Consider the following 22,205-nt stretch of genomic DNA (forward strand, 5'->3'; position numbering starts at 1 on the left):
GATATGCTGCTAGAGCTAAATATAAGCTCGAAGCAAGTAGGTAAGTAAGTAAAGGGAGATGAGGTGTCCTAAAAACAAAGGACCTCCAAGGGTATTTTTTTAAATGTTTCCTTTGCCATACGCCCCACCAAGGAGGCAGTGGGAGCTCAGGGAGTTAAACAAGTGGCTGGGCAACTGGTAATAAAAGGAGGGATTTGGACTCCTAGAGAAATGGACTGGTCTGCTCCAGTACTGAAGGGATGGATTTTACTTAAATGGGGAAATTTCAGCTTTTTTGGGAGAAAATAGAACTAATAAACTAGAACCAGGGAAGGTAGTATCTGAAAATAATTTCTGAGAATAGCCAATTCAGACACAGGATATAGACATGGAAATGGGAGAGGTCAGAACACAGACTAGAAAGTGAGGAAATTATATTACCTCCTGTAAATCCAAATCTGTAAGTCAGTAAAAACAATTGCAGCACAAGAGCATGAAATAAAATAATGGTAGGTTCTAGGAAATTGAATTAAAATTGAAAGGCACGTACACAAAAGCTAGAAGTTTGGCAAATAAATTGGATGAGCAAGACTTTTTATTCAAAGATGATGACGGTATTGCTGGACAATTTCATGGGCCATTTGGTAGGAGTCCCAACTGGAAAAAATGCTTTATTGGATCTATTAATTTGAAATAATACAGAACTCATTATGGATGTGCAAATTAGTGACAATTCTGCAATTGTGAGTGGTGTGCCCCAGGGTTCTGTCTTGGGGTCAATGCTGTTAACCTGTTTAAAAATTACATTGAGGTTAGAATTAGGAGTTCAGTTTTTAGATTTGCAGATGATACAAAGTTATGAAAGGAAAAAAGTTTGGCACAGGTTATAGCCACATTATAGGAAGGCCTTGATATAACAGGGATGGGTGCTTACTTAAAGTGGTAGTAAACTCTGTACTACCACTTGCACCTACAGATAAGCCTATACTAAGGCTTACCTGTAGGTACTGTGAATATTTCCTAAACTTGCACAGTTACAGTGCCGGACCTTCAGAGCCCGTGCCGGAAACAGTGGCTCTCGCACGCATGTGCGGGAGTGACGTCATCGCGGCTCTAGCCAATCACATAGCTGGAGCTTGTGAACCCAGAAGACAGACAGGGGGAACATGTCAGCCCTCTCAGCAGGGACTTTACAGCTCTTGAGGGCTTCGTTCAAAGGTGAGTATTTAATAATGTGCTAGTATGCGATACATACTAGCACATTATGCCATTGTCTTGCAGTTTTTTTCTTTTTTTTTTGAACATCAGCAGTTTACAACTGCTTTAACAAATAAGGTTCATTATTAAAAAAATGTAGGTTATGGACCTGAGTTCTAAATATTTGCATGCAAACTACTCATTAGGAGGTATTGTACTGGGGGAATTAAGGATGGAAAAGTATTGGGGGTCCTTGTAGACCACAGACTTAGTAATAGCATGTGGTGCCAGATAACAGCCAAAAAATTGAAAACTCTCAAAAGGGTATTTACTTAAGGGATACATTAATACTTTTACCCCTTTACAGAGCACTGCTTTAGCCTCATCTTGATTATGCAGCTCAGTTACGTTTTCCATTCAACAAGAAAAATTTCCTTGAGTTAGAAAGAGTTCAGAGATGGGCAATAAAGTTAACAAGGGGGCTGGAGATCCTCAACTATGAAGAACAATTAAGTAAATACACACTTATTTATCTAAAGCTAGCTGAATGAAAAGAAGTGAGTGGATCAAGGTTGATAGATGAATCTTCCCCACTGAGACATTTTATTCTGACAGGGAGACTCTCTGCTGTCAGAATACACTTATCAGCAGCTGCAGCCAATTATTTAGCTTGAGAACATTTTTCCACATGCAGAGCTGGCACAGACGCAACTGCATGTCAAAGTTTGACATGCGTGCAGGAACGGGAGCACAGATCTGAATGCAGAGCATGTGCATCCACTTCTATGGTCTTCCTGTACGTAGCTCTGAAGTGGACACACACACATCTGCCAGCAGCTCTGCGCGGAGGATGGCAGAATTAGCCCTAAATGAGCTACTGCTTTCATAATACCTATTCTATTTTGTGCTGTTTTATGGGTATCCTTCACCCCTAAAGTCTCTCTCCCAGATTGAATTTAGCAACAAAAGGTAAAAAAAAGTGACTGACACCCAACGTATGTTTCTCCCCCCATACACCACACCAGATCTTGAAATAAAAATGTTAGTCTACCAACCCAAGAGGAGGAGTGGTACATAAGGAAATATTGAAATCTTATAGTCAGACATGTTTGTATATGTTGTCTGTGAAAGTGTGCATTTAACCAGTTCATAGAGTAGCTAATAGTGGTTTGTAACACTCAATCAGACTTATTTTGTAAAAGTAAATATATTTCACTATTCCTTCAAGTGGCTTCCTCAGTTCAAATGAGTGTCAGAAACATACCGATACCCAGCATTTATATCCACATTGGCAACTCAGTCAGCTTAATTCAATCTCCATGATGTCATGACACCAAGCCCCATAAAGTGTACCAAGGAAAATGTTGATTGCCCAAGATGATGACTGGAGGTTTGAAAAATTGTGAAACTTCCTTGTTGTAATTAACATAATCCAATTGCCATACTGCCATGCATTTATGTTAGTAATTTAGGAGATCATTAGCAATTTGCTAATACAATAGAAAATAAAAAAACAAATACATTAAAGTTAAAAATCTTTAGCTTTATCTTCCGTTAAATCATAGTAGATGCTTTCCAGTGCGTTTTTGAACTGCATAAAAAACACATGCACAATATATTTTCCATGTATTCCAATGTCCCTAGTGTGGTAAGTTCCAGTGCAGTCAACAAAAGTAGAACCTGCATTTTTTTAATCTGGAATGTATCTGTAATGTGGCAAAATGCATGCACATGCACTGTAATATTTGCACTGGCACTCCAGCCCCTTTAGGGCTGGTTCACACAGGAACATGGTGAGGAAAACCATGTGTGTTTCCTGCTCCATGTTCAAAATGCATTTAATGTGCAATCTGCTGTGATTGTCAATATAATCCTAACAACATCACAAACACAGATTGCAAGCACAGTGTGTTTGCCTGCACCAGATAGCATGATACCGTAGTACCATGTGATCTGGTGCAGTGTGTTACTGAAAAATAGTGCATGCACTACTTGGTGTGATCCAGTGTGATTTCAGCCCATTCAAAAGAATGGACTGAAAACTGCATCACACTGAGACGCATAGGAACGAGGAACGCGATCCTTTTCACTTCAGGTGTGAACCAGTTTCTAAGGGATATAATACAGAGACTGGAAAAAAATAGCATTATGAGTTGCTATAATATCTGAATATCTATAATAATATGAAATAGAAAAGTTACAAATTTTACCTTAGTATAGCATACGAAAATAAAGCATAGCGGTGCAAGGTATTGTACAACAAACAATAATGTTGTGTATGTAAGTCTGAATTTTTCATCTGGAAATTCTTGAAGGCACACGTATTTACCAATATATAAATCAATGCTTATATTCTTGAATGGTTCATCTGTTAAGGAACTGTACATCATGAATGGCAAAGAAGCAGTCATGGCTACCATCCATATTGCTGTGATTCCAACACAAGCGTGTCTGTTGTTAGGTCTCCAACCACGAGGATTTATTATCAGCTGATGACGCTCAACGGCAATGAGAACCAGTGAGAAAATAGAGACTGTCACTGAAACACACTGTATATATTCATTTAGTTTACACATACCCACTCCAAAAATCCAGTGATCCATCAGTGTGTAAACTAAAGTAAATGGGAGACACATTATTGTTGCCAGTAGGTCAGAAAATGACAAATTTACAATGAGGATATTAGTAACATTGCGCATTTCCTTTTGCCTTAGAATAATGATGATGAGAGCCAAATTTCCAGAGAGTCCAAGTATCATAACAATTCCATAGGCCAATGATAACGTAAACACAATTGCTAGTGGCAAAGCGCATTCTTCATCTAAAGGCAGCATTATAGACATGTTGTCATTAATAGACTGATTACTTAAATCTGTTGAAAAATTCATCTTGTCAGGCTTGTCCATGAATCAACCCTCCAAGTACGAAAATGGGAACACTTCAATGAAGAAAATCAATTGCATGTTTAGCTTCTATTTTGTAAGGGATAACCAAGAGTTCTTCCAAACTTCATCACTGACTGAAAAATCTGTAAGGGTCAAAAGCAAAAACAAATTGTCACATGAATTTTTACATCAATTAGCCCTTTTAAAAAGCAAGTCAAAAACACAAAATTTCAAATAGTAAGGAAGGTTAAAACCTGATCAGGTTCTTATAGTTGTGTTGGTGAGACAACTGGAAAAATGTAAAAATACCTTTAACGTTAGGGGAAATACCACTTCTAGCAACTTTTTTCTATCTTGGTGATAAAGGACACCAGGAAAATAGTGAAGGAGAATCTGAGAGCGAGATAGAGAACAGAGGTCCTAACCTTTCTCCATTGTACTCAAAAGTGGAAAAAAAGTCAGATGGAATTTAAGTTTGGCTTGTGCTACTGCTAATATCTCTGCATGGTTTGCTGCTTTAATCCTACGAAAATGCCACTATGCCTTTTTTTGAACCTGGTTTCACAACACTGCTGAATCATTTATCACAGCTCAGATATGTAATAGTTCTTACAGCAAATATATTCAAAGGTAGTATTTCTATGGCCAATAGGTGGCACTTTGCTACCAGTATCCATATCCACAGTACCACCCTGTGAAGATACAAATTCACACTCAATATAGCCAAATGTAGATCATTAAGGGATTACATATTTCTGAAAATAGCTAACTGCACTACAATGTAAACACTATATAATAATTGACCTTTTGATATAGTCACAAGTACAGTGAGGAAACGCGTCGAGGCAGAACCTGTGACATCATTACATCCATCTAGGAAGCAGTTCACGAGCCGCTGGGGACACGGGGCAAAGGATCTGCGGATGTTTCTGTGATCCAGGGATTGTCCATCTTTATCATACAAGTGCTTTACCTGCATGCACCAGGGCAGTGCATCTGTAAATGTGAGTTCTTTACTGTGGTTTCCTTAAAAGTTGTTTTTAAATGGTAAGACACTATGTTGAGTTTTTTCCTGCCCTTATAACTACGTGGAACAGCATCTGAGTGATTGGGAGTCCTTATGAGGATAGAGGAACAACAGATTGCTGGATTTATACCCCTGAGGGGAAGGTGCCATTAGACCCTATGGTGGGTCTTCATGTGAGGTGAGCACTTATAGAGACCGGTGGAGCACACGGTGGTGTGCTTAATCACTTATTATGGATTTGTCACTTATAAAGATATAGACAAGTGCACTGAGAGGAGTTTTTCTTTTGGATTTAATGTCTTGAATCTACTAGCAACAGTCACTATATATATATATATATATATATATATATATATATATATATATACACATTGTCTTTGCATATTGCTAGATTATATAGATTGTTTTCACTTTTGAATATTTTCTCAGCTGGGTGTGGTTGCACCATTTTAATTTTACTATATAATATAATGTAAATTCATAGTTAAAAAAACAATTGAGGCCTTAACAGGTCACAACTTATTCACTCTAGTTTATAACATATGCTTTAGTTATAATATCCAGGACTTAGTTTAACATGGTGAACATGCAGGATAGAAAACAAGATTAGAACATTGAAACCTTACTTGCAAATAAATATGGAAAAATTAGTAAGACAAGCTTTTCAAATTATTACAGCTGGGATAGCAATAAGACTACCCTATAAAAAAGCTTGATCGGCACAACTAATTGCATTCATGACCAACACCATCAAATAAACTCATAAACCACAACCAATGAAACCACAAAGCTCCTGATTCACTCCCTGGTTATCTCTTGCCTGCAACTCCCTCCTCATTGGCTTACCTTTAAATAGACTATCCCCCCTTCAGTCCATCATGAATGCTGCTGCCAGACTCATCCACCTTACAAACCGCTCAGTGTCTGCCACCCCTCTCTGCCAATCCCTCCATTGGCTGCCACTCGCCCAACTAATTCAATTCAAAATGCTAACAATAAGTTACAAAGCCATCCACAACTCTGCCGCCAGCTACATCACTAGTCTAGTCTCAAAATACCAACCTAATCACCCTCTTTGTTCCTCCCAAGACCTCCTGCTCTCTAGCTCACTCATCACCTCCTCCCATATCCGCCTCCAGGACTTCTCCCGAGCCTCACCCAGCCTCTGGAATTCCCTACCCCAATCTGTCAGACTGTCTCTAAATTTATCCACTTTTAAGCGATCCCTGAAAAATTTCCTCTTCAGAGAAGCCAATCCTGCCTCCATCTAACAACTGCATTATTCTCTCCATTAGCTCATCCCCTACAGCTATTACCCTTTTGTATAACTTGACCCTCCCTCCTAGATTGTAAGCTCTAACGAGCAGGGCTCTCTGATTCCCTCCTATATTGAATTGTATTGTAATTGTACTGTCTGCCCTAATGTTGTAAAGCGCTGAGCAAACTGTCTGCGCTATATAAATCCTGTATAATAATAATAATAAACACAAAAGAAGCTGATTATGTATTCAGTGGATTTCCAGCTCGAAAAATTAATATTCCTATTAAACAAAGTTAAGAGGAGGCAGTGATATACAAACTTCATATAAGCAATGCACTTACGCTAGTTATCTGGCTGTGTCTAATTTAAAGTATACTGTATATACATTAATTTACAAAAATCTCATATCAATTTTAATATTTGAAATATAATTTCACAAGTAATTTCCAATATTTTTAAATCTGCAGATTTATTCAAGTAATACCTAGTGATTCTACAATGAAGGCCCTTGTGCAAGTTCATTCTGTTAGAGTTTGACAACTCTATGTCTCTGTTTGTCAGTTGTTCTCACGTGTTGTCCCATGGCACACAGGTATCTTAGGGAATCTATAAGTGGCTGTTCCAATGCACATTCTGCAGGTATGGCCTACTGTTGTCACCATAAGGAAAACTGCGCTGAGACATGCTATGCAGCCATCACTATAGTAGACTGCACAACATGATCAGCAAAGGATGGAAAAAACAAGTTTTTTTGGGGGAAAAAAAAACATGGTATTTACTTATAATAAACAATGCTTTAGTGTGCTTACTGTCATTCAGTTAGAGATAACATATACTTTAGGTTCTACTTTAAATTTTATATCTACTTTAAATGAGTTTCAGAAAAGTGTCAGTATTCCTTATGTCTATACTGTATGTGTTCCATTGAAGACCATTGAAGTCAAAAGCATCAGTGTGACAGCCAGGGAAACTTGTATTCTCAAAAGGAATGGTTAGCAGCATTCATAATCACTCATCAGAGAGTCAATTTAAATATTTATACTTTCCATAAGAGGGATTTTTGCATTTTGTTTTTCATTTCAAGCAAATGTGTATCCAATTTCTCTTTACATTGTCCCTGAGTATATTACTTTTATGTTGTATATGGTTAATGGCTATTATGTAGTATGTAGATTATTCATCAATATTGTATCTGACCTGGGTTATTCCTTGTGGATACTGTAAAGATTATGGAGTTAATGGAGGGAGGAGACTTATACATACAGTATATACATTTGGATGGATATGTAGGCTACATCTTTCCCTCCTTATTTACAGTATAGTTCTATCTACATACTTATTGGGTATTTCTCTATGTTTTTTGTTATTTTTTTGTTGGAATACTTTAAGCCCCATGCATCTTTTTGGTGATCCCACATCTTCTGTTGACACTTTTATTTGAACCCTGTGAGCCTAAGACTACATCTACGGAAGTGATTTTAAACATCCCTCCTGTTATAGTTATATCCTATTATACTATAATACTATAGTATTATAGTATAGTGATAAATATTGATGCATTGTGGGGCTGTTTTGTATTTATGGGGGCCCATAGTTGAGATGCAATGGAGGACTCTTGTGTTAGTCCCTTCTTCCACTGACGGTTTGGCATATGTTAATCATCGGCTGTGACTTTTAGGATTTAGCTGTCTAGAAACTCTGTGTCTATAGAAGACTCATTCCAGTTAAGCCTTGTTAGGCCTGTATAATAATAATATTATATATAAGAAAATATGTTTTCATCCCACTGATATATTATTCTATTGCTCTTTTTATACACTATTTTACAGATTATGTTTTACCCCTGAAGAAAAAAAGTATTGAAACAAGTTGGGTTGTTCAGTGCTCTCACTGGAATTGAGCATTTTGGAAATGATGAAGAAAGTGTATATGAGTGACAGCTCACTTTTGTCTAGATAGTAGAGTTACCATTGTGTTCACAAGAGACACTGCTTAAATGCTTTTAAGATGGTTTTTTAAGTTATTTTTGTTTTGAATACAAATTATGGATTTTATTATTTGTGTTTTTGTATGACTTATGAAGCCTTGAGATTCCCAATTACTTGATCACTAGTCTTTGTGTGGATGGAGGAATCTGTTTGCTTTTCAACCCACTGTCTAAATGAGGAAAAAAAACTATGCTTTAGCCATTAGTCCAATGTATAAACCAAATGATTCTAGGATCATCTGTAATATTTTCAGGAAGTGTGGAGCAAATTGTGACCCCCCTTTCCATCTACAGTGGTAATGCCCCTCCAGAGTACACAAAGTGAAGTCAGAAAGGGTTAAGATAAAGGTTGGGTTGTAAGATACAACTTAAAGGGGTTGTAAACCCTCGTGTTTTTTCACCTTAATGCATCCTATGCATTAAGGTGAAAAAACACCTGGCAGTGACTGGCCCCCCAGCCCCCTCGTTTTACTTACCTGAGCCCCGTATATTTTTGTTGGTCCCGGCTCTTGATTGGATAGATTGATAGCAGTGCAGCCATTGGCTCCCGCTGCTGTCAATCAAATCCAATGACGCGATCGCCGGGGGGCGGGGCTGAGTTTGACATTCGTGTCTATGGATGCAAATGCTGGACTCGGGAGGTTGCCTGCAAGGTAACCCCCCCCGGGAGAGTGCTTCTCCTGGGGGGTCATCTGATATAGGGAGGAGCTGCCGGGGGACCCCAGAAGATGAAGTTCGGGGCTACTCTGTGCAAAACGAGCTGCACAGTGGAGGTAAGTATGACATGTTTGTTATTTAAAAAAAAAAAAGAACCCTTGCAATCACTTTAAAGTGGTTGTATACCCCTTTAGCACATTTTTACCTACAGGTAAGCCTATAATAAGGCTTAATGGTAGGTAAAATGAACATCTCCTAAACCTGTATGGTTTAGGAGTATCAGAAACCATGAATCAGACTGAGACAGAAGTACAGATAAATCTTACTTGTTTAATAATAAAAAAAAAGGTAAGCAGAGTAAACATAGTCAAAAAATAGCCAGAGTTCAGGAACCGGAACTGATAGTCAGACAAGCCAAAATGTTAGGGAGCCAGAGATGAGCATAGTAGAACAGCAAGCAGGATCTGGAGCCAGAAGGAAAGTCAGCCAAGCAAGTCCTTAACAGAAACACACTAGAGATGTGACCAAGGTGAAGGCAGAGATCATCTGGGCTGGACGGCTTAAGTAGGCAGGACTGACGAGTAGGTTATCAACAGGTGACTCACTGTGGAGAGATAGGAGCTGGCAATTAGCCGACAGCTGAGCGGCCAGCTCAAAGAAGGAAGGGCGGAGCCCAGCCCTGACAGTACCCCTCCTCAATGACCCCTCCCCCTCAGAGGACCACCAGGCTTGAGGGGAAACCGTCTATGGAAATCACGGAGGAGGACAGGGGCATGTACGTCCGAGGATGAGACCCAAGAGCATTCCCCAGTACTGTACCCTTTCCAATGCACCAGGTAATTTATGCGCCCACGGAACCTATGGGAGTCAACAATATAGGACTGTACTTCATACTCCTCACGGTTCTCAACCTGTACGGGGTGGGGACAAGGCACCGAGGTGGTAAAGCGGTTGCAGACCAAAGGTTTTAATAAGGAGACATGAAATACATTTGAGATATACGCATATTAGAAGGAAGGTCTAATGCGTAAGCCACTGAGTTAATCCTGCAAAGAATACGGAAAGGCCCAATAAACTGTTATGTGAAGTTTAGAAAGGGGAACACGAACTCGGAGGTTTCAAGATGACAGCCAGACCCTGTCCCCAACCTGGTAGGAAGGCGCAGGGTCAGTCCAAGGACTGATTGGCTCATTCTGTGGCCCCATTAGACTGCTGGTGATATGCAGAGGAGAAAGCAAGCTGAATTTCCAACTGTTCACAAAAGGCTCTCCAGAACCGGGACACAAACTGACTACCCCTGTCCGAGACAATCACCTTGGGTAGCCCATGTAAGGGAAAGATCCCCCGAGCGAAAATGGAGGCCAGTTCCTTAGAAGTGGGCAAGTTAAATACAATGAGACATTTTCGAGAACCAGTCAACCACCATAAGGATAACTGTGTTGCCCTGGGAGTTGGGTAACTCCACAATGAAATCCATAGACAGGTGGGTCCAGGGCCTCTGTCCATTGGGTATGGGTTGTAGGAGGCCCACTGGAAGGTGTCGTGGAGTCTTACTCTGAGCACACACAGAACAGGCAGCTACGAAGGCAGTTACATCAGCATGTAGACTAGGCCACCAGAGTTGATTCTTCTCAGGGTGGCCAGCAGCCTTGGGAGAAAGGTAAGTCTGGAGCACGGCAGTACAGAGACCCTCTGGGACAAAGCAGCCGTCACAAGGTTTCTCAGGAGGAGCATGGACCTGAGCAGCAAGAATTTTGTCACCCAAAGGAGAAGTGAGACTGGTGCGAACCGTAGCCAGAATGATGATCAGGAGAAATCACAGGAACCAGAACTGACTCCTTCTTGGAAGTGGAGGAAAATTGTTGTGACAAAGCGTCAGCCCTTATATTCTTAGTACCAGGTAAGAATGAGACAATGTAATTGAAACTAGACAAGAAAAGAGCCCATTGCGCCCTTATGGGAGACAGGCATTTAGTCTTAGACAAGAATGTGAGATTCTTATGGTCAGTAGGAATGAGACGCGGCACAGTGGTACCTTCGAGGAGATGTCTCCATTCTTTCAGGGCTAAAATGATCGTGCTACTATCTCATCCTTGATGGTATCCTAGAGACCATGAGAAAAAGCAGCCACGATGGCCTCATTGTTCCAAGCAACCTCTGCTGCCAGAGTACGGAATTCAATGATGTAATTGGCAACAGTTCAAATACCCTTTTATAGGAAGCCACAAACTCAGGGTGACTCAAGATAACAGGTTTTTGCATCTCCCATAGAGGGTTTGCCCAGGCCAAGGCTCTCTCAGAAAGCAAAGATATCACAAAACCTACTTTGCTTCTGTACGTGGGAACGCCTGGGGCAGCATCTCAAAGTATATCTCAACCTGGTTGATAAACCCTCTGCATTGGACTGGATTGTCCCCAAATCACTGGGTAAGTGGAGCAGAACCAGACATACCTCTTATAGAGGTAATACGTGAGGCGGGTGCCTGCACAGAGACTGGAGCAGCAGCAGGGATGGCCTGCAACACAGGTTGTACCGGAGCAGCCACAGTGGGAGATTCCAGGTGAGCTGTGCAACTCAGGAGTGTTTGTAACACCATGGCAAACTGATCCATGAGGTGATCCTGCTCACCCAATCTGGAAAAAATATTACCAACAAGTGGATTGACTGCATTTTCTGAATTCATGGCCTTCGCCTACTGTCAGAAACCATGAATCAGACTGAGACAGAAGTACAGTTAAATCTCACTTGTTTAATAATAATAAAAAAAGGTAAACAGAGTAAACGTAGTCAAAACATAGCCTGAGTTCAGGAACGGGAACGGATAGTCAGACAAGCCATAGATCATCTGGGCTGGACTGCTTAAAGTGGGGTTCCACCCAAAAAAACAAAAATACTTGAAAAATCCTAAAAAAAAAAACAAAAAAACATTTGGATATTTTTTTTTAAACTTACCTCTAAATGCCTGTTGCTAGGGGGTCTGCCCCTTCCAGTGCCTGGGCTGGTGACATCACTTCCCCCTCGGCACAGGAAGGGCTCCGCTCTGCTCCCTCGCCGCTGTTAATCATCTGGGACCCATTACAGGTCCCAGGTGACTGAGCGGCCAATCACGGAGCGTGGCGCCGTTCGCGCATGCGCAGTGGGTGCCAGGCTGTGAAGCCACAGCCCGGCGCTCACAGTTGCAATGCCGGCGCCGCTGAACAGAGGGGGAGACGAGCGGGGCTTCAATCCCCCGCATCGCTGGACCCAGGGACAGGTAAGTGTCCAATTAAAAGTCAGCAGCTGCAGTATTTGTAGCTGCTGACTTTTAATTTTTTTTTTTACCCAACCCCCTGGGTTGAACTCCTCTTTAAGTAGGCAGGACTGACGAGCAGGATATCATCAACAGGTGAGTCACTGAGGAGAGATAGGAGCTGGCAATTAGCCAACAGCTGAGTGGCCAGCTCAGAGAAGGAAGGGCTGAGCCCAGCCCTGACAAGGAGATGTTCACCTTTCACACAGCCACTGACATCAGCGGTGCATGTGCTCTGAAAAATCAGAGCTCCTTTCTGGAAAGAAAACTCCTACACGCATGTGCAGGAGTGACATCATCGTGGCTCCGGCCACTCACAGCGCCGGACCTGCAGAACCCGGAAGAATAGCCGAGGCAAAATGTTAGCTCCCTCGGCGGGGACTGGGAGAAGGCTTAGTTTTAAAGGTACAGTGTGGACGGAAAGTATTCAGACCCAATTAAATTTTTCACTCTTAGTTATATTGCAGCCATTTGCTAAAATCATTAAGTTCATTTTTTTCCTCATTAATGTACACACAGCACCCCATATTGACAAAAAAAACACAGAATTGTTGACATTTTTGCAGATTTATTAAAAAGAAAAACTGAAATATCACATGGTCCTAAGTATTCAGACCCTTTGCTGTGACACTCATATATTTAACTCAGGTGCTGTCCATTTCTTCTGATCATCCTTGAGATGGTTCTACATCTTCATTTGTGTCCAGCTGTGTTTGATTATACTGATTGGACTTGGTTAGGAAAGCCACACACCTGTCTATATAAGACCTTACAGCTCACAGTGCATGTCAAAGCAAATGAGAATCATGAGGTCAAAGGTACTTCCTGAAGAGCTCAGAGACAGAATTGTGGCAAGGCACAGATCTGATCAGGGTGACGAAAAAAAAAATTCTGCTGCACTTAAGGTTCCTAAGAGCACAGTGGCCTCCATAATCCTTAAATAGAAGACATTTTGGATGACCAGAATCCTTCCTAGAGCTGGCCATCCAGCCAAACTCAGCTATCGGGGGAGAAGAGCCTTGGTGAGAGAGGTAAAGAAGAACCCAAAGATCACGGTTTCTGAGCTCCAGAAATGCAGTCGGGAGATGGGAGAAAGTTGTAGAAGGTCAACCAGCACTGCAGCCCTCCACCAGTCGGGGCTTTATGGCAGAGTGGGCCGACGGAAGCCTCTCCTCAGTGCAAGAGACATGAAAGCCCACAAGGAGTTTGCTAAAAAACACCTGAAGGACTCCAAGATGGTGAGAAATAAGATTCTCTGGTCTGATGAGACCAAGATAGAACTTTTTGGCCTTAATTCTAAGTGGTATGTGTGGAGAAAACCAGGCACTGCTCATAACCTGTCCAATACAGTCCCAACAGTGAAGCATGGTGGTGACAGCATCATGCTGTGGGGGTGTTTTTCAGCTGCAGGGACAGGACGACTGGTTGCAATTGAGGGAAAGATGAATGCAGCCAAGTACAGGGATATCCTGGATGAAAACCTTCTCCAGAGTGTTTAGGATCTCAGACTGGGCCGAAGGTTTACCTTCCAACAAGACAATGACCCTAAGCACACAGCTAAAATAACGAAGGAGTGGCTTCACAACAACTCCATGACTGTTCTTGAATGGCCCTGCCAGAGCCCTGACTAAAACCCAATTGAGCACCAATGTTTACCATCCAACCTGACAGGATTGGAGAGGATCTGCAAGGAGGAATGGCAGAGGATCCCCAAATCCAGGTGTGAAAAACTTGTTGCATCTTTCCCAAAAAGACTCATGGCTGTATTAGATCAAAAGGGTGCTTCTACTAAATACCGAGCAAAGGGTCTGAATACTTAAGACCATGTGATATTTCAGTTTTTCTTTTTTTAATAAATCTGCAAAAATGTCAACAATTCTGTGTTTTTCTGTCAATATGGGGTGCTGTGTGTACATTAATGAGGAAAAAAATGAACTTAAATGATTTTAGCAAATGGCTGCAATATAACAAAGAATGAAAAATGTAAGGGGGTCTGAATACATTCCGTCCCCACTGTACCTTAGAACTAAGCCTTCTCCCGGTCCCTGCCGAGGGAGCTGACATTTTGCCTCGGTTATTCTTCCGGGTTTCGCAGGTCCGGCGCTGTGAGTGGCCGGAGCCACAATGACGTCACTCCTGCACATGCGCGTAGGAGTCTTGTCAGATAAGGGTACTCACCGAGGCCTAGATGCTGAGAGCGGTAACCTCTTGCGACTAAGCGCACTCCACTCCTGGAGATGGTACAGGGGGTGAAGGGCACAAAGAGGCACGAGTCACCAGCAGGCTGGGCAGGTCTTGCATGAAGGTCACTGGTAGTGAGACAGCTGTGCAGGACTGGAAGATGCTGAAGCTCAAGGAAGGAGGATCAACAGCTGATCCAACAACAGGCTGGGGGTCAAACACTGTTGACTAGTAAGAGTCTCTAGATAGACAAAAACAGTCTAGTGCAAAGGACTGTTAGCAGGTCTTTCAGCGGGCTGATGATTAGTACTGAAGATTGATAGTAAAGTCCGTGAACAGGCCGAGGGTCAAACACAGGTAACTGGAAGCAAAGTCTGTGGGCAAGCCAAGAGTCGAGCACTGAAGACAATAGCAAAGTCCAGGAGCAGGCTGAGGGTCAATCACTGGAGAAAGGAAGCAATATCCGTAGACAGGCCGAGGGTCAAACACAGTAAGCAAGTGGAGAAGTCCGAGAGAGAAGCCGAGGGTCAGAAGCAGGTAGAGATCAGAGCAGGTCAAGGTCAATCCGGGTCACAACAGGTAATCAAGAATCAGGATACAAGCAGGAAACACACGGGGAGCTGAAAGACAAACCAGCAATCTGGTCATGGCACAGAGTGGCTTTTATAGGCCAGTGGGAGGCTCACGTTGTGCACGCTATTGCATACGCACGTGCGCAGTTCCGTTGAATCGCGCACGTGCATTAGCCGTTTTGCTGAAATGCACATAAACATTAGCCGTTTAGCCAAATTGTGCACGCGCATTAGCTGTTTCGCTGTATTGTGCCCAGGGATGCGCCGGAGTGCCGCTCTACCACGCATGTGCGAAGGAAGGCAGCGATATTGGTGAGACTGGTACTTGCCTCTTTCCTGACAAGTCTTCTTTCCGGAAAGGAGCTCTGATTTTCTGGCAGCATCCACCGGACCATCAGAGCACATGCACCGCTGATGGCAGTGGCTGCGTGAAAGGTGAACATCTCCTTGTCAGGGCTGGGCTCGGCCCTTCCTTCTCTGAGCTGGCAGCTCAGCTGTCGGCTAATTGCTGTCCCCACTGTAAGTATTTCATAATGAGCTAGTATGCGGTGCCTTTGCCTTATAGGTTTTTTTTTTCTTCTGGGCATACAACCGCTTTAATGTTACAAACAAAAGAAGTGACACTTTTTTACAGATTCGTTAAAAAATTGGATCCTATTACTATACAGCCGTGGCCAAAAGTTTTGAGAATGACACAAATATTAATTTTCACAAAGTTTGCTGCTTCAGTGTTTTTAGATCTTTTTTCAGATGTTACTATGGTATATTGAAGTATAATTACAAGTATTTCATAGGTGTCAAAGGCTTTTATTGACAATTACATTAGCCCATTCTTGCATAATCAATGCTTTGTGTTTGTCAAAATGTGTGGGATTGTTTTTGTTCACCTGCCTCTTGAGGATTGGCCACGAGTTCTCAATGGGATTAAGGTCTGGGGAGTTTCCTGGCCATGGAACCAAATTTTTAATGTTTTGTTCCCCAATCCACTAAATTATCTCTTTTGAACTCACAACTGCCTGCCGCTATTCCTAAGCAAGCTCTGCACTGGTGGCGCCCCCATCCTGCAGCTGAATCAACTGTAGGAGGCGGTCCTGGCGCTTACTGGACTTTCTTCTGAAATTAAGTGGAAATTTATTTTTTCATGGGATTAAATTCATTTTCATGGCAAAGTAAGATTTTGCAATTAATTGCAAATCATCTGATCACTCTTCATAACATTCTGGAGTATATGCAAATTGCCATCATAAAAACTGAGGCAGCAGACTTTGTGAAAATGTATATTTATGTAATTCTCAAAACTTTCGGTCACAGCTGTAGACTATTATGTCAGAACCCCAAGATGAACTATGGGTAACCTGTCTTTCCAAGGCCAGATATATTTCCTAAATGTTGTAACAACACACCCCTTTTATTAGAGTTAAGTGACATCCCTCTGCAAAACATTATGAAATGATGCCAGTATTTTGCTCCTAATTTGTATAACAAGTAAATCAAGCCTAATACGTACATAAATGTCAAGAAAAAAAATTCAATCGTTCCCCTACATAAAATTTTGAAGTACATTCTTTGCACTGTCAAATCCTACAGCAGTAGTGAGGGAAAGAAGCATGGGAAAAATTACATCTATAAATTAAGTAACCCTCGCGCCTTGGTAGTGTAGTGTGATTGTATCTGACCGCTGCTGTATATACTGTTCCCTGACTGGGGGACAAATGTGACAATAAATTTAGACTAAACAGTGCTGGCCCCACTACGTCCAAAAACCATTATATATAAAATCAATACATACACTGGTAACTGACACAGTAGCTAGCTCAATAGACAATCGTGTCTGAGTGACAATCTGTGAATTGGTGACTCAAAAATTACAACAGTAGATATATTTGCACAGTTTATCACGAGTCACTTTAAAATGTATACAATAAGTCACCAATAATTAGATACTGTTGTAATTTTTGAGTCACCAATTCACAGATTGTCACTCAGACATGATTGTCTATTGAACTAGCTACTGTGTCAGTTACCAGTGTATGTATTGATTCTATATATATAATTGTTTTTGGACATAGTGGGGTCAGCATTATAAAATGACATCTATCAGTACTGAGTGTTGTATCATGTTAGTCATCAATTAATGTAGAGATTGAAATGTAGATTTTATCATTTATTTGCTAGTTCAGGTTTTCAAAGATAAAAGTGTTTGAAGTTCATTATGTTTTTTCAATAGGTATTATGCCTACTATACCATATAACACCTGATGAAGAAATCTAACGTGTTTGAAGAGCATCTTCAAAACTTCAGTAATACCTTTACCCAAGGAATAATAAAATCATGGGAATAAGGAATTTATCAGAAAAAGACAGTACGCTTACTGCTCTTACTGATGAAGATTTTAGTGTATCTTTGTGTTATTTGCTGTAATACTCATTGTTTTAGAATATAGAAAAGAGAGAACTCCTTTGGCCACATCTGTATTGGAAAATTGTAACTTGAAAAAGAGAAAAAGGGCAAGAGACAGCCCAAGGTCGAACTTTAAAGCCACATTGGACGATAAATAGGTATAAAAATTATATTTATTGGTAACAATTCATGGTGCAAATAGAGCAAAAAAGATAAAGAGTTAAAAACATGTATCACACATTAGACAAAATTACATGGCACAAATAACATATATGCACCACGTAAACAACAAAGAGCCCCTGTGCGTCAACGCGTTTCACTGTTTTGATTCCTCAGGACACATGCAGGGGTTGTTGGAGGAAACAGGTCTCACTATATAAGATAAAACACATAGGTGAAACTTTGTGTAATGATAAAATATATATAAAAATAATATGTAAATACATGAATCATCATCATATCGGGGTGACATGCATCGCACACATATAGCTACCTTGTCAAAAAATCCACAGAAGATACTCTTCCCGCTGGGCATCAAGCATCACCATATATAATATTCAGATATTTGTGACCAATGGTAAGCTGGAATAATTTACAAAATAATGCACATTACCATCACAGTGAAATACTAGGGGGCTATAAATAGCTCCAAACTGCAATGTTCATCCTCATGGCACATCACAGGTAGCACCTCCATGGTTAACAGAGGACAGAATAAAATTTAGACTTGAGAAACATAACATTAATAAATCACCAGGACCAGATGGCTTGCATCCGAGGGTACTTAGGGAACTCAGTCAAGTGATTGCCAGACCGTTGTTCCTAATTTTTACAGACAGTCTACTGACTGGAATGGTACCAGCTGATTGTAGAAAAGCCAATGTAGCACCAATATTTAAAAAGGGCCCAAAATACATCCCTGGGAATTACAGACCAGTTAGCTTAACATCAATAGTATGTAAACTCTTGGAGGGGATGATAAGGGACTATATACAAGATTTTTGTAATGAGAATGGTATCATTAGCAGTAATCAGCATGGATTCATGAAGAATCGTTCTTGCCAAACCAATCTATTAACCTTCTATGAGGAGGTGAGTTACCAGCTAGATAAAGGAAGGCCCGCAGACGTGGTGTATCTGGATTTTACAAAAGCATTTGACACAGTTCCCCATAAACGTTTACTGTACAAAATAAGGTCCGTTGGCATGGACCATAAGGTGACTACATGGTTTGAAAACTGGCAACAAGGGCGAGTTCAGAGGGTGGTGATAAATGGGGAGTACTTGGAATGGTCAGGGGTGGGTAGTGGGGTCCCCCAGGGTTCTGTGCTGGGACCAGTCCTATTTAAATTGTTCATAAATGACCTGGAGGATGGGGTAAACAGTTCAATCTCTGTATTTGCAGACAATACTAAGCTAAGCAGGGCAATAACTTCTCTGCAGGATGTTGAAACCTTGCAAAAAAAAATCTGAACAAATTAATAGGGTGGTCAACTACATGGCAAATGAGGTTCAATGTAGAAAAATGTAAAATAATGCATTTGGGTGGTGTGTTGCGTTTGATATAAAATATAATTTTTCTATAAGACTCATAACATTCTGGTTTCACAGAGACAGACTTTCTCAAACAAATGCTGGATACAATGGGTATTGTTGTATTGTTACAGTTTTCAACAGGCTATTGTCTCTATAGCTACAGTACACAAGAAAGAGATTTAGTTTGAGTTTTTTTTTTTCAGCTCTCAAACTAAAAGAATGACTGTTAGATTACTGTCAGGTGTTGGCTTGATTAGACAATGGGTAAGTAGCTACAGTTTTCAACAGTCCATTGTTTCTACAGCTACAGTAAACAGGCATGTTTTCTGTTGTTTGGTAACTATGGCAAACAGCCTGACACATAAAAGGGGTGAGTAGGGAGACACACACACACACCATCATGCTGTAACATCTGACGCCACTCATGATAGAAGAAACTTGCCTGATGCTCCAGGAGAATCGTTGCCAATGGAGATCACGAACATACAGTAACAGAAGATAAGTAACCTTTAAGTGTATTTATACTATTATAGACCATAGGCTGTTCAGTTTGCTAGGTATTTTGCTTGTTATAGATATCTGTCAGTCTTGTATTGTATTCCTAATATTGTAATAGTTTTGTATGTACAGCATCTTTGTATAGTAAAGCAGATTTACACACTGCAGAAATCTCAGCTTCCTTGCTTATACCACAGAGTAACCTTGCTAGATAGACGCAAGCAAAACATTTAGGGGCTCGTCCGGGCTCTGTGCTATAATTCAACTGAAGCAGACCTGTTTTTTTGTAGTGTGTTGTGTAGCTTGTGCTAGATAAAATGCTGCATAAGCTGTTTAGGAAAAACAAGGCTACATAGGGTTCTGGTGGCCAGAAGGAGGTGTGCAGCTTAACTATCTGAGCCAGAGAGAATGAGTGGGAGCCTCCTGCTAAAGAATTTGTGAAATATGCTTCTCCCTTGAAGCTGACTTGGGGTGATAAAGTCTCAGATCATTTTGTAGATTTAAGCCTTAAAGTATTGGATTTAAGTAAAAAAGAGAAGAGGACAGTGTCCACAGTGGGCTGGTATTTCCTTAATGCTATTTACACTGAATCACAGAGAAGGGAGAAGGCAGAGGCAGAAGTTAAGGTATTAAAAGACCAGCTAGCAGTTGCTTCAGAGTGTGTGCGTTCAACTGCTAGTCGGGCTGATGATCTGCAAGAGCGGTGTGCAGCCCTCATGACCAAATCAATTAATGCCTTAAGGAAAAGGAAGGGCCGTAAACCTGTTAGTAAAGCTAGGGTATGTGCCATTGTCAAATCCCAAAATTGGGATTGTGAGGATGTGCTCTCCTCAAATGATGGTGAGGATGAGGAGATTGATATTTCGCATGATGATCTGCTAGTGCGAAAGAAAAAGTATGCCAGACCTCTCATTACTAAGCATAGGAAACGGCAACATGATAGAGAGGATATGGCAGATGGGGACGTGCATTATCGCAACCCCAGAGATGTTGAATTTGAATAAGTACAGGAGTTTACACAAACTGAACTCCATGAGCTGGCAAAACAATACAAACAAAGGTCTGGGGAACCCCTATTGAGTTGGCTCCTACACTTATGGGATGAAGGGGTGGACAGTGTTGTTTTGTCAGGTAAGGAAGCAGTGACTGTGGGAGTGTTAACCCATGATCCACAATTGCGTCAGGCAATGCGAAAAGCCCAAGAGTTTAGCGTGAATTTTTCACTGTGAGACCTCGTGAGAGATGGAATAGTCCGCGTATACGCTAGTCCTACTGACCTGGAAAATACCTACTCATGGATAGGAGAGGGTATTTCCAGGTTATGTGAGATGGGTTGTTTAACCGGATTAAATACGTTTCCAGAATGGATGGGTCCAGATATGGAACCCTTTACGTCTGCTCTGCACTCTAAGCTGATGAAGTCTGCACCATTTAATCTCAGGGCTCCATTATTGTCCTTGTTGGGAGGCCTGGGATTAAACAGCAAGATTCATGAAGCCACAACCCTTTTAAGCCAGTTGGGGGAGCTAGAGGAGACTAAAACAAAACCTGTCAGGGCAGTATATAAGGTCAAGGCCAGACAGGAAGAATACAAGCAGAAAAGAACAGAGAAGAAAGGGAATGGGGTAGAGAAGACAGGAGGTGAAGAGAAAACCAGGCTAATTATTTCTAGGAAACAAATGTGGTGGACCTATTAAAGGCAGGAGTAACTAAATATGAGATAGATGGCATTTCTACTGCAGAAATGCTGAAGAGTTGGAAACATTTAGTAGGGAAAACTGTCAGGGTTAGAAACACTACTCCTAGTGAAGATAACATCAGCCTGGACTTAGAGAAAACAGCACAGACCCCTCCTGTTAGACCCAAACCAAGTCCCAAAACTGAACATGAACCCAAATCCCTTTATCCTGGAGAGGAGTTAGAGAGAATCAGAACAACAAGGAAAAAGAGATTCCCCCAAAGAAGGCAAAAAAATCCAAACACAATCTGCCAAAAACAATATATTTATTAAGCTACAAGGCACCACACAACAATACAAAAATTGGGCAAGATAGGGAAAATGTCAAATGACCATATTAAAATTGATAACGTTATCATTAAAAACACCGGAGCCGCGGCCAAACATACCCCATACACACACCAATCACAGCAGCAGATTCCTACTATATTGGCCAATATTGTGTAAAATAAGACCTCAGATCAATCCAAGTGTGGATAGTAAGGCGGTATGAGGGTATGGGTGGGTGAATGGAAGTTAGTAGATAATTAATGGAACGTATTCAGCACAGCATGGAGATTAATAGCAGTCCAGGAACTAATCCCATAGTATGGGTAAAGCAACTGAACTGACCGGCAGTAACTACTGGGGGTGGTTGTAGCCCAGGACATGCAGGCAAAGCAGTTGTATAAGTAGAAAGCAATAGGGGGAGCGAACACGACTCAGGCTGTATTGAAAATATAAATTGGAGTGATACTTCTCTCACCAAGTGGATCAGCGACTCATGAAGTCGTAAGCTCTACCCCAGATGATGGCTTGTAGATGTCAGTCCAAACTGCATTTGCATTTGCCGTCAGATAGAAGATGTCCCGCTATGTCAGCGCCTTCAAATAGGAGATGAAAGCCGGCCGTCAGCTGTTGGTTCCCGGTCAAACATTCAAGCACCGTGAGCTCGCGGCTCCGAGGTGACGTGCTGACGTCACGTGCTGACGCGTTTCACCAGCCAATCACCGCTGG

The 22,205-nt window shown here is 41.3% G+C and overlaps 1 protein-coding gene across 3 annotated transcripts in view; it reads right to left on the bottom strand.

Moving 5' to 3' along the window:
* The window catches only part of NPY1R (neuropeptide Y receptor Y1), a 149,513-nt gene that overhangs the window by 16,660 nt on the left and 110,648 nt on the right, over nucleotides 1–22,205 (bottom strand). For all 3 annotated transcript variants that reach the window (XM_073606046.1, XM_073606040.1, XM_073606041.1), the window contains one exon: nucleotides 3,387–4,204. In XM_073606046.1, coding sequence (XP_073462147.1) covers nucleotides 3,387–4,082 — 696 coding nt within the window. In that variant the 5' untranslated portion in view covers nucleotides 4,083–4,204. The remainder of the gene's footprint in view (nucleotides 1–3,386; nucleotides 4,205–22,205) is intronic.

The sequence above is a fragment of the Aquarana catesbeiana genome, linkage group LG01 (genome assembly GCF_042186555.1).
Source record: "Aquarana catesbeiana isolate 2022-GZ linkage group LG01, ASM4218655v1, whole genome shotgun sequence".
Taxonomy (NCBI): Eukaryota; Metazoa; Chordata; class Amphibia; order Anura; family Ranidae; genus Aquarana; species Aquarana catesbeiana.